The sequence below is a fragment of the Carlito syrichta genome, unplaced genomic scaffold, assembly GCF_000164805.1.
Source record: "Carlito syrichta isolate Samal-C Ts95f unplaced genomic scaffold, Tarsius_syrichta-2.0.1 Scaffold311369, whole genome shotgun sequence".
NCBI lineage: Eukaryota > Metazoa > Chordata > Mammalia > Primates > Tarsiidae > Carlito > Carlito syrichta.
Window position 1 is genome coordinate 51493 of NW_007255465.1, and position 13409 is coordinate 64901.

Genomic DNA, 13409 nt, shown 5'->3' on the forward strand with positions numbered 1-13409 from the left:
GCCTCAGCCTTCTGAGTAGCCAGAATTACAGGCGCACACTACCACACCCGGCTAATTTTTGATTTATTGTAGAGATGAGGTCTCGTCAAGTTGCCTGGGCGAGTCTCAAACCCGTGGGCTCAGGCAATTCACTCATCTCGGCCTCCCAAAGCGCTGGGATTACAGGCTGAGTCACCAAGCCCAGCCTTCTTTTTCTTATTACAGGCTTTATATGCTAAAATTCTTAACCTTTTAAAATATATATACATTTTTCAAAAAATAAAGTTAGAAATCCACGTACTCTCCATAAAAATAAGTTGATAACAGAAGAATGAAAGATGTAAACAAGAAATCATAATGGCATCAAAATTTGAGTAAACATTTATATGTTCCAATATGTTGCAGATATTTTATCTCTGTTCTTCATTTATAAAGATGTGTGTACAGGTGTGGGGATATGCAGATATTGTTTTCATACAGTATAATCAAATTTTTCAGACTTTTCCTTTGTGGTTTTCAGCTTTGGTATCAGTATCATGCCTAAAAATATCATTCTGGAACATATAAATGTTCACCCAAATTTTGATGCTGTTATGAATTCTTGTTTACAGCTTTCATTCTTCTGGTGTCAATTTATTTTTATGAAAAGTATAAGGACATCTAATTCTACTTTTTTCTAACTATATGACCTGTTATTCTAAGATCATATGTAAATATTCTTTCTCTGCTAATGTGAAATATAAATAAATATAAGCAATATTGCATGCTAAATCCTTATATATAATTAGATGTTTCTAGAATTTCTATTTTTGTGCACTAACTATTCTGTTTCTGCAACCCATTATTTTTACTACCTCATTCTTAATAAGTGCTTCAATAACTGGCAAGGCAACACCTCTTTATCTCCCTTCCCTTTTAACTTTTTTTAATGGATATTTTTATCCATTATATTTCTTCTTCTACTTTAACTTTAGAGTCATTTATCATATCACCCTGCAAGGGTGACAAATGGCACTAGCACTTTTGTTGCCATTAACATTAAGTAGATTAATTTGGTGGAGGATTAAGTGGTTTATAATTGTGAACCTTTTTATTTTGCCATTTATTCAAGTCATTTTTCTTAATCCTTAAGAAAGGATTAAGGTTTTGAAACTTTCTACATACAGACTCTCTCTCTCTATTTCTTGTTAATGCCAATGATTTTGCCAGTTTTTAAATGCAAGCAAATACGTTGACTTTTGCTGAGTGAACAGAAAAAGAATTACTCAAAGATTGTTGGGTAATTCAAAGAATCAGTTGAGCTCGAGAAGTAGGTTCAAGGTTAAACTTAAAAAAAATGACCTTGTCAGCAAGGTCTGACAAGAAAACTCTCACTGCCACCACCACCATGGAGGCTAGCCAGTTCAGGTTGCAGCTGTCACCTCTACACAAGGATCTCAACTCTGCAGCAGTCACCATTACTTCTAGGAACAGTACTACTACTACTATTTTTTATTCCGTTCCACTGGCTAGAACTGCCAGAATAAAGTGACTAACGTATTAGTGGTGAGCTTATTCTTGTCTTTAATTAGAAAATGTGTGGTTTGTTTTGATCCACCAATGTTCCTGAGAATATTATGAGATTCGTTTTATTTAATTTTACTTGTATTTTTAAAAAATCAGAAAACAAATTTTTAACCTTATCAGATGCTTCTTGGTCAAAATAAGCATATGCTTTTGTGTTTTTTTATTTTAACCTATTACTGTGACATAGTGATCGATTTTCTAATATCAACCTTTCTTGTATGAAATAACTCATTCAGTCATGGTGAGACATCATCAACATTATAAGGGTATGAGCAAATGTTCTGGAATCTGCCTGGGTTCCAATCTAGGTTCTGCCTTTGCTATTTATTATGACCATGGAAAAGTCTTAGTCTCTGTAATACTCAGGTTTTTCTACTATGAAGTTGATAATGCAATAATAATACTTATGTGAGAATTTTGTGAGAATCATTTGAGATTATTCATGTCAACAACAGTGTATGGCACATAGTGAGTATGCAGTAAATATCAATTAGTATCTTTGTTGTCTGTTAATATAATGTGAATTTAATATTGTATGCATAGTTTTTGTAAAATAAAGTGAGATTGGCTTGTGATTTTCTTTTGGAATGTTGTTTTTGTCAATTAACTTTGATACATCTTTTGTATAAGAGCTCTACTAATTTTGCCAAATGTTTTAGAGAACTTTCTTTCTTTTTCCATACTCTAGAAAACCAAGTATTTAAATTTCTGTTTTATTAAGAAATGAGAATTCTTCTGTAAACTTTAATACCTTTAAGTTTCCTAGGTATAATTCTCTGACAATTTTCTCATTCTTTTCATGGCTTTTATATTTTTAAAAGTTCTACTTAAAATAATTTCAATCATTTGTTCTTTCTTAGAATTATATATTCCCATACAATAATAAATTCAAATTTATTATAATAGAATTATGCATATTTTCTTAACAATTTTAAAGCGTCTTTAAAATCTGTTACTTTCGTTCCTATTATGTTACAACTTTGATACTTGCTATGATTCTTCACCTGTTTCAAACTAATAGCACTTTCATTATCATGATTAGTATGAATAAGTTCTAGAAATGTTATCAATAAAAAGTGAATAAATTTATTCTTTTGGTTGTTGTTGAGTCAGAGTCTCACTCTGTCGCCCAGGCTGGAGTGCAGTGATATGTTCACTGCCACCACAGCCTCAACCTGCTGGACTCAAGGGATCCTTCCCCCTCAGCCTTCCAAGTAGCTGGAACCACAGGCATATGACACCACACCTGACTTTTTTTTTTTTTTAATTGTAGAGATGAGGTCTTGCCATGTTGCCCAGGCTGGTCTAGAACCCTTGGGCTCAGGCAATCCTCTTGCCTCCGCCTCCCAAAGTGCTGGGATTACAGGCATGAGTCACCACACCTAACTTTTTTTTTAAATGATTTTCTTTCTCCTTTCTTCTTTTGATTATTTGAGAATTACTTTATTCCCTATTTTAATGCTTAGTTTATTTTTCTCCTTTTTTATTTTATTTTTTATTGATATACAAATAGATGTACATATTTGGGGGAATACCTGTGACATTTCGATACATTCATAGAATGTGTAATAATCAAATAAAGGTAATTAGGATGTCCATTACCTTAAATATTTTCTTTTTCCTTATGCTGGGAATATTCAAATTACTCTCTACCAGCTATTTTGAAATGTGTAATAGATGACTGGTTCCTATGGTAATTCTACTGATTTATCGAGCATTAGGTCTTATTTCTTCAAGGCATTTTAGGCTAAGGAGCTATACATTTTTCTCTTAGTACAGTTTGATGCCATCCCATATTTTTGATAAATCTATTGTTTTAATTTTTTTCAGTTTTTATAGTTTTGATTTCCTCTTTAATCCAAGCATCATTTTATTTTATTTTTATTTTTTTTGAGTTAGAGTATCATTCTGTCACCCAGGCTGGAGGGCAGTGGCATGCTCCCAGCCACCGCAGCCTCTACCTGCTGGGCACAGGCGATCGTTCCATCTCAGCCTTTCAAGTAGCTGGAACTGCAGGCACATACCACCATGCCCAGTTAATTTTTTTATTTATTGTAGCGATGAGGTCTCGCCATGTTGCCCAAACTGATTTCGAACCTGTGGGCTCAGGCAATCCTCTTACCTCGGCCTCCCAAAGTACTGGGATTATAGGCATGAGTCACCGCGCCTGGCCCCAAGCATTATTTTAAAAGAATGCTTTTAGGCTGGATATGGTGGGTTTATGCCTGTAATCCCAGCATTTTGGGAGGTAGAGGCAAGAGGATTGCCTGAGCCCAGGGACTCGAGATTAGCCTGGGCAATTTGGCGAAACCTCATCTCTACAAAAAAAAAAAGAAAAGCTGAACGTGGTGGTATGTGCCTGTAGATCCAGCTACTTGGAAGACTGTAGTGGAAGGATCACCTGAGCCCAGCTGGTCGAGACTGTGGGAGCTGTGTGCTTGCCACTGCACTCCGGCCTAGGTGACAGAGTGAGACTCCAACTCAAAAAATAAATAATTAAAATTAAATTAAAATAAAATAATTTTAAGTATTTTTTTTCATATCTTTCTAAAATCAATTTTTAGTTTTTTACATGGAGATTAAAGAATGTGGTCTGTACAGTGTTTCTTGTCTCCAATTGTTTGATCATTTCAGCAAAAAATCTAATGAAACTGGTAGTCAAATATGACAGACATTAAGAATACCATGTTGAGGATGGAATTTTTTTTATCTTTATTACTTTAAGATATTTTAAAATAAACTCAGTACTTGCATAAGATAGCAGATAAACTGTTACTGTCTTTTGTCTGCTTATTGGTAATAATGTCAATTTAAGTCTTTTAATGTTCAACCTAGATTATAATATATCTAAATTAACTTAATATGCTTACTTTCATAAACTGTCTTTTTAGTTTTTTTTTTTTTTTTGCTTTTCTGTAGGAAGCTCATCTTTGTGCTCTTTAATATAAAGGTATTACTGATGTTAATACTCATTTATGTAATATAATTAAGTAATTGATTAAATCAGCTTTTATGTGCTATAATTTGGATTTACTTTCAATATTTAAATGCCTTATATACCTAAATTTGACTGTTAAGAGCATTTCTGGTTTTTGTTTGATTGTTATTTTTATAGAACATGGTTGGAGAATGGGCCTTACCAGAAGAGATGGTTAATAATTTACCACCCTCCAACAATCACATATTAGGCCATGTGCTTCACAGGCTAGTTGAAAAATCTCTTCCTTCTCAAGTTGAATCAACTGTACCTGAATTACCTTCATTTGCTATTAATGGATGCTTATTGGGTAAAACATTTAGTGGAAAAACCACCATTTTAAAGTCTCTACAGAAAGGTAGAATTTCTCTTTTTCACCCTTCATTAAGTTCTATTTACACTAATGGTAGCTGTCTATGTCTATGTCTATGGAACACAAATAAGAAGCTTTGAGGGGAAATCTCTACCATCAAAAATTTTATGATAGGTTGATCATGTACTTTATTGTCCAGGTCATATTATTCAGTCATAAAAATGAATTAAATACTGATACAGGCAATGAATATAAATGATTCTTGACAACATTATGCTAAATGAAAAAAGCCAGATACAAAAAGTCACATCATGTATGATTTCATTTGTATGAAATATACAGAAAGGTCAAATCCATAGAGACAGAAACTAAATCATTGGTTATCAGGGACAGGAGTAGGAAAATAGGGAATGGTAGCTTAATGAGTATTGGGTTTCCTTTGGGGATGATGAAATAGTTAAAATAGTTAATTTTATGTTATATGAATTTTACTACAATTTACTTTTTTAAAAAGCCTAATGGAAAAGACAGTTCTAGAGAGTCTGAAAGATAGTGTTATAGGGTAAAACTATACATAAAAACAACAATTTCAATTTCCCTAATGAAAAGCTATTTATAAAATTATCTTTTGTACTTTAGTCTTTCCTATTCAGATACTTTCTATTGACACTCTTGTTCAAGAAGCTATCCAAGCATTTCATGACAATGAAAAAGTTAGTGAGACCCTACCAATTCAGAAAAAAAATGAAGCCAAGGCTCTACCAGTTCCACAAGAGGAGAATAAAGGAAGCCAGGCAAGTGTGATTCTAGTTTTCTTTTCTGCACCTAGTACAGTAGAGATTTGAATCTGGATGGAATCTTAAAAGTCTTCTACACCAGAGGTCTTCTGTGTTAAGGCCCAAAGAATAGCATTTTACATTTTTTAAAGGCCCAGGGTAAATATTAAATATTTAGTCATTATTTTAGGCCAAGAGGCAAAATCAATGATACTGTGTGGATACTTGTATAACCAAGAGAAAAAACTCTTACTTCCCTTCACCTCCATCAGTTTGCCTGAGTGGACCACCCAGTTGCCATTAACTGGAGACGTTCTCCTGAGGAAAGAGCCACTGGCTGGTGATTGAGGACAGGAGGAGTGACTGAATTACAGAGGTTGAGAGAGTGGCATATGAGTTTTGTGGGAGAACTCAAGAAATCACCAACTCACTTGCCAACATTAAAGTCCCCAGTGTGTAGTTAGAGACCAAAACCAGCCCTGAGCAGTGGCTAAGACAAGTATGGGAGCCCAGCAGGTACCGAGGTAGAGGAAGACTCCTTGCTTTGTCTCCAGTCTCACAGTGCTAGACTGCTTGAGTGATGTCCAGAAACCACATAAAAATAGTCAGCTGGCTGAATTTGGTTCATTGGCCATAGTATGCTGACCCCAGGTATAGTTTAGATCTCAGGTATGAGGGCGGGGCTCTCTGTATAATTTATCTGTCACATTCCTACCCGTTTTGTATTTTATTACATTATTGCATGAAGATACCTGGAGTGGGTGGTGAATAGGATAATGTTGCTCCACATGGAGAATCACTGATATGGTCTGGCCCCTTCATTTTACAGAGAAGGGAGTAAAGACCCTAATCACGAATTTATTTGCTTGAGCTCAGAAGGCTTATTAATGGTTAGTCCATGATTGGCATTCCAGATTCTAAGTCCAATACTTTTTTCCTACCTTATGCTGTCTCTACAATTGATTAAATTAGCTGAGAATTGAATTCAGATCATTTGTATAGGCTGCAAAATGCATACCATTTAACAGTGCATCCTGAAAATAACTGGGAGACATTTTCTTTATTGTGGGCTATCTCTTCTTCCATGTTGTGGTACTCTTTGTATTTTAACCAATAGAATGATAGATAATGTAAATTTTTTATTTTTCTTATTTCTCTATTGCTATGACTAACACCTCTAGGATTTTTTTTGTAAGATGGTTTCCCATAAACTCTATCTTTTTCTCAAGTTTCATTATATGTTTCAAAATAGTAGTTGGTATATTCAATTAACAGTAATTGAAGACCATTCAAAAGATAGATTACCCCACAGGTTACTGTGTGTTTCTTATAAGTGCCACTATTGTTTTTTTTTGAGTTGGAGTCTCACTCTGTCACCCAAACTGAAGTGCAGTGGCACACTCCTAGCCACTGCAGCCTCGACCTGTTGGACTCCAGTGATCCTTCTGCCTCAGCCTTCCTAATAGCTGGAACTACAGGCATGTGCTACCATGCCTGGCTAATTTTTTGATTTATTGTAGAGATGAGGTCTCACCAAGTTGCCCAGGTGGGTCTCGAACCTGCAGGCTTAGGCAATCCACTCACCTTGGCCTCCCAAAGCGCGGGATTACAGGTAGAGCCACCAAGCCCGGCCAAGTGCCACTATTATCAAATATTTTTTGTTTCTAGAAATATAATTTAGGACTTAAACTTCAATTCCCCATAATATCATTAAAATTATAGGTAAAATAGCATATTTGTTCTCAAAAGCTTACTTATAGATTTAAAATTAGGAAGGTTATTACTAAAATACAACAATGTTTTTAATTCTTGTGTGTGTTTTCTCCCCCAAAGGATCCACAAAATGCATTTTCAGCTGGTCCTGTTTCAGATAAAGTATTGCCAGAAACAAAAGGTGAAGATATTAATACAAATAATCTATTATTTACATTGGAGAGACAAATAATAAAAGCCTATATATGTGAGCTTAAACATGCTTTCAAGGAAAGAAACAGAAGTCAGAGTTTTGCATATTTGCCTACATGGTCACTTGACAGTGAGAGCAAGACATCCCTTGTCTACAACTGGGGATATAAAATGAAAATTTCCAGGGAATCTTTTCAGCCTCCTTCAAATAGTTGCTCAATTTTGCTGTATATTATAACAGCCAGAATAAATCCTCATTCTTCCTGGCTGTACAGGGAGACAGTATTTTCTTGTTTCTTCTCACCTAAGCAGCTCTGTGTGTGAGCTCTACTGGGCTCTCTTTGTTCACTGTATTGAGAGGGGCTGTAGAATCTGGTCTTTTCAACCCACGTGCACAGTGATTCCTCTAATAAAGCTACGTTTATTCTCAACCGTGAACAAGTCCAATAGAATCAAGACTCCCAAACCTAACAAAAAGCTATCTCCCTTGGTATTTGGGCTATAGTCTTTCAGATCCTTTGAAGAATCATTGAAGGAAAATAATTTTAAATATTAAATACCTTTCCTATTTGTGTTAGCGAAGACTTGGCCATATAAGTTTTCTCATGTTTTAGTATTGAAGCTGAGATCCTCCTGTGTCATGATCATTATTGCATTACCATTGAACACTCTCCAGGTTTACCACGCACACTTAACTCTCCCAGAGAAGCTGGATTTTCCATTTTTTAAAAGGACATGATCTGTTGTTTATTCCAGTCACTTATTTCTTAAGAGATAATTTTAATTGATTTTTAAAACTATTTATAAGTATTTTATTACATCGGTCCAATTAAGTATATGCAAACTCTTAAAAATGTCTTATTTTTCCACAGAATTTAATTAAAAACCCATCCAACTTATAGAGCTGTCTGCTTTTAGATGTGCTTTTCTATAACATGGTAATCCAGAAAAACAAAAGTATAGTAGATTAACATTTTGACAAAATTTTTTAAGAAACATGATTTATCTTCTGAAAAGAAGAACCCAAACTGTGCTAAAGTATTTTTACTGATATTGTTATAGGCTCCAGTCTTCCAAGAAGGGAGGAAGAGAGGAAGGGAGGGAGGGAAGAAGGGAGAGAAGGAGGGGAAAACACTAAGCACACAGTGGCCAGGGTCTTAATGATGCAGAATGAAGGTAAATGCTATGTGTGATGATTCTATTACTTAATTCCTCTGAGTCTCTCAGGCATAGCTGGATCTGATAACCCTTATGTCCAGAACTATAGAGGGTCAAATAGTGATTTGGTTGATGGGAATAAATACTAGAAATTTGTTCTTACCACTTTTTCTATTGCTAGATACTAATATTAACAAAACACCACAAGCTGAAAAAGTCAAACCAAGTGATAGTTTCTTGAAAGTAAGTATTATAATCTAATTTTGGCTACTAGTATATAAAAATGTGTAATGATTCATGGCCTTTTGATGTGAGTTCAAATGGAATGAAATAGCAATGTGCTTTTCTTTGGTTTCAAAGTAAATTCGATGGTAAAATAGTAGCTAATCTAAGTTTATTTAACATTTTTATAGTCTTAATTTTATATCTAAAGTAGTGAAAGTTATTATTCAATTTTGTCAGGTACACACATGCTTTTTCCAAATTTTAGACTGAAGCCGAATTTGTTTTTGTACATTTTCCTTTATCACTTCATTTGTTACTTTTATTTCTTCTCATACCCTGTTTACCTTTAGATAGCTTTTTCAGAATATATCCTTACTCTTGTTGGTGACACTATAGAATTTTAAAATTAACCCTTGAAAAACTGTTTACAACAATTCATTCACAATTGCTCCTAATGGAAACTAATGTTTCCATAAGTAGTATTGCTTTACTATATATGAAGCATTATTTTGGTCATGAAATTAATCAAGTACAATTCCATTTACTTTATTTTTATTACATTTGATTACTTTTATGCATTTCATCAGGGAAAACAGTTTTATAATATTTAGATTTCAAAATAAAGATAGTAAAAGTTTTGGAAGGATATATACCAAACTGTAAACAAGATGACTGAATGAGTTTTAAAAAAGCAATAAAAGGAGACTTAGAATTTGTATTCTGTGCATTCAAAATATGAACTAGTAGAAAGGTTAAGTATATTTTTATATTGACATTTATTGATTTACAAATCCCCAATTCCATACTCAATTCAATTCAAAGAGTGTACTTTGTTTTGCATACTGTTGTAATAACTTGGATATATCAGTGAACAAAAAAGACAGAGTTCCTAGCCCTTATGGCATTTACATTCTAATGCAGGGAGGCAGGTATTAAATTATGATTATACAAATGAATGTGATTTGTGAGACGGTGATCATGTCATGAGAAAAAAGAAAGGTAGAGTGGAGCCAGGAGAACAGGAGCTCAGGCCAGGACCAGGGGAAAGAGGCACGGTCACCTATGACATGGGGCAAGGCTCCTTGGGAAAGAGATTTAAACAGATTGAAAGAGGTGAGAGAACCAGCCCAGTGGAGCTGGGCAAGTGTTCCAGACAACAAGAACAGTGAGGCAGAAAGGTGCCTGGCCAGCAGGACCAAGAGAATAGTTAGTAAGGAATGAAATTAGAGCCTCAAAAATCTGCACACAAATTGTCCTAAATGCTTCCTGAACTCCTGAATTCTGCCAAATGATCAATGTCCTCATCAGAGAGCATGGCCATTTAATTGTTTTTTCCTCTAAACATTTGACATCTGACTTTTAAATTAGCAGTCTTCTGCCATTCATTGTTTATTTTTCCAGCTCACTGTACGTGCTCAGCTTGGTGCAAAGTCAGAACAGTTGTTGAAGAAAGGAAAGAGCATTCCTGATATGTTGCTAGTTGACATCATGGTGAATGCTATTAAGTATGTATTTCATTTTTCTTTGTTGTATTCATTTAATATAATCTTTATCCCACAAAGGTATATGAAGAATAATATAGAAATATTTTTTGTTTTTAATATTTAACAAATTTTACTTATCTACATAAGAAAATAAACAGAAGGTAAAGATAGATTTTTTTCTGATTTACATGCCAGTATTTCACTTTCTCCTCTTTAGCAACCTTAACTTCTTTCACCCGGAAGGAATACAGATCAGATTCTATTACTTGGGGAGAATTCAAGAAAAAATTAAATAATTGGAAAGCCAAGAGACAGATTATGGAGAGACCCTAACCATGTGGTCATAGGCCACTGTGCCTCCTTGTTTTGTTTTTCAGGAAGGGAGGTAAGGGAGCTGCACCCAGGGATCCAAAGGCTAGGCTGTGCTGGGGCAGGAAGGCAATGGCAGAGAAGACAGTGCATAGGCAAGGAATGCTATCCAGGAAGAGGAAAGGGGATGAGAATCTGCCCTAAAAGATAACACAGCATTCATCAAATGGATAAAATAAATCAGACAAACCATAAAAGCATACTCCCAAACCCAAAGATGGGAACAGGCATGTATTCTAACAGAACAAGGGCTCATACTCATGTTATTCCAAATGCAATTGGAGGTAGCTATGAAGGATTACACGGTGCTGAGGCACAATCTAAGCATCTATAGAAGGCATGTGGTCCTGGAAATTTATGTAAATGTTTACATGGTAAATGCGTCCTTAGATACTGTATTCTTAACACACAGGTGCCAACATTGAATGAATCTCAAAACTATTTTTTTGTTCAACTGACAGTCACTAAGACCAATGAAGATAATATGCCCCCATGGGAAGTAGATGGGCTATTTCAGCTAATAAAAATATATGGTATCCTATTTACTTCTTAGGCTGTGGAAACAAAAAAAGAATGTGGCTATATCCTCAAGTCACTTGGAACACTGATTTCTCTCAAATTTGGTCCCTAATATTAATCTCCTTGGGACATAACATTTGGTATATGGAAAAGGGTCATTTTTGTTGGGAAGGACAACAAAGTGACACTGTAGAATTATATTACTTCTCCTGTAACGAAGCCTTTTTTTCCTCTCAAATACCAGTATATAGTATAACACAAAAGTAATGGAAGAAATAGATTTGTCAACTGTAAACAAGTCCTATGACAATTTAAACATTGAGGACCAGGTTTTTCTCAAATTTGATTTATACCCTCCTCAGGATGTTATACCTATGAAAATCAATTCCAGAGGAAAAATTAAGTTTATTGAATTCTGATGTAGTATTGGTCCTACAGTCCTTAAATAAGATTTATTATAAGTTTCAAATGACCCTTGAGAAGGAAGGTAAACATCTTTAGTCTGATTCAAGAATACAATGACACACAGGGAATTGTTTGGCTAGTCAGGTATTTACTGCCTTCTGATTCTACCTATAACTTTCTTGGATACCTAATCTTTACCATTTTTATAATATTTATTGCTATATTATCATTATATGTCTATTGTAAATGTTATGTCAGACACAGGAAAAGGAAAAAGACACAGTAAAATGCCTGGATCATGATAGCTCACAAAATAGATCTGATCCAGGATGTGTTTTCAAACTGAACCCTAAACCCAACTCTCTCTCACCCCTTAAACAATTGGCTGTTAAATCAGGTCAAACTATGTTCTTCCCCCATAATCTGACGTTGCTTATATTGAAACAATAGTCACTAAATAGACAACTCTAGGAATGAGCCTTCCTAGCCATGTGGGACCTCCTGCTGTTTGTTGACCTGCACATGCATTCTATGAAATGATTTTCAGCCAAGGCAGGGGACCGAGGACTAAACTTTGACTTTTTTCTCTTGCTCAAACTCCTATCTAAGTGGTCTGGGGTAATCACACTCTACAAACCATAAAGTCTCATCAGAAGGGTTTTTTTATCAACCCTATATAATGTGGTTTACCTTCCAACCTGATTCTTATATCATATGACAGATAAAGAAAGAAAAATATTTACCCCAAAATATATTTCTTTAACATACTTTCAAGTAGTCTTGCAAAGCTGTCTTTTATGGGGGGAAATTTTTGTTTGTAGAGATTCTCTATTAACATAGACAGATCTTTCTTCTTCTATGCCTTCCCAGATGCAGGAGGGTTTAGCTGAGTGTCTGATGCCTTTAAAGTCTGAATAAAAGACATTTGCCATCTAGTCTCTCTAAGGGCTGCCACCTAAGAGGCTTCATCTCCAAATTAGAACTTTGGTCTCCACAGCCTCCTTATCTTTTTTGTTTGTTCATTTGTTTTGTTGTTGTTGTTGTTTTGAGTCAGAGTCTCACTCTGTCGCCCAGACTGGAGTGCAGTGGCACACTCACAGCCACTGCAGCCTCGACCTGCTGGGCTCAGGCGATCCTTCCATTTCAGCTTTACAGGTAGCTGGAACTACAGGCATGTGCTGCCATGCCCAGCTAATCTTTTTATTTATTAGAGACGAGGTCTCGCCATGTTGCCCAGGTTGATCTCAAACCCGTGGCTCAGGCAATCCTCTCGCCTCTGCCTCCCAAAGTACTGGGATTACAGGCATAAGCCATCATGCCCAGTAAACTCCTTATCTTAATTCAGACATTCCTTTCTACAAATGTCAGGTCTTTAGACTAATAGCTTAACTCTCTCAACCAATTGCCACTAAAGGATCCCTAAGGCCCACCTATGACTTTGTGAGTCCCACTCCTTTTGAGTTGTGCTGCCCTTTGGGACTGAACCAATGTGAACCTTCCTTGTATGATTTATGATTTATCTGCATTCCTGTCTCTCTCGAATGTATAAAACCAAACTGTAAACCAACAACTCTGAACATACTTTCTTAGGCCCTCTTGAGATTGTGTAACCTGAACCACTGTCACTCATATAGACTCAGAATAAAACTCTTTAAACATATTTTGGCAGAATTTTGAGTTTTTCATCATCAGTCCAAAGGCCAAAATCTCAATTTTACGTGATTTAGGGATTT

The 13409-nt window shown here is 35.3% G+C and overlaps 1 protein-coding gene across 1 annotated transcript in view; it reads left to right on the forward strand.

Annotated features, from left to right (window-relative positions):
- LOC103271176 (sperm flagellar protein 2-like) overlaps positions 1-13409 on the forward strand; it is a gene marked incomplete at both ends in the record, with an annotated part of 166843 nt that overhangs the window by 48969 nt on the left and 104465 nt on the right. The window contains 5 exons of the mRNA XM_008068630.2: positions 4661-4880; positions 5475-5629; positions 7445-7514; positions 8850-8917; positions 10301-10404. Of these exons, the coding sequence (XP_008066821.2) occupies positions 4661-4880; positions 5475-5629; positions 7445-7514; positions 8850-8917; positions 10301-10404 (617 nt within the window). The remainder of the gene's footprint in view (positions 1-4660; positions 4881-5474; positions 5630-7444; positions 7515-8849; positions 8918-10300; positions 10405-13409) is intronic.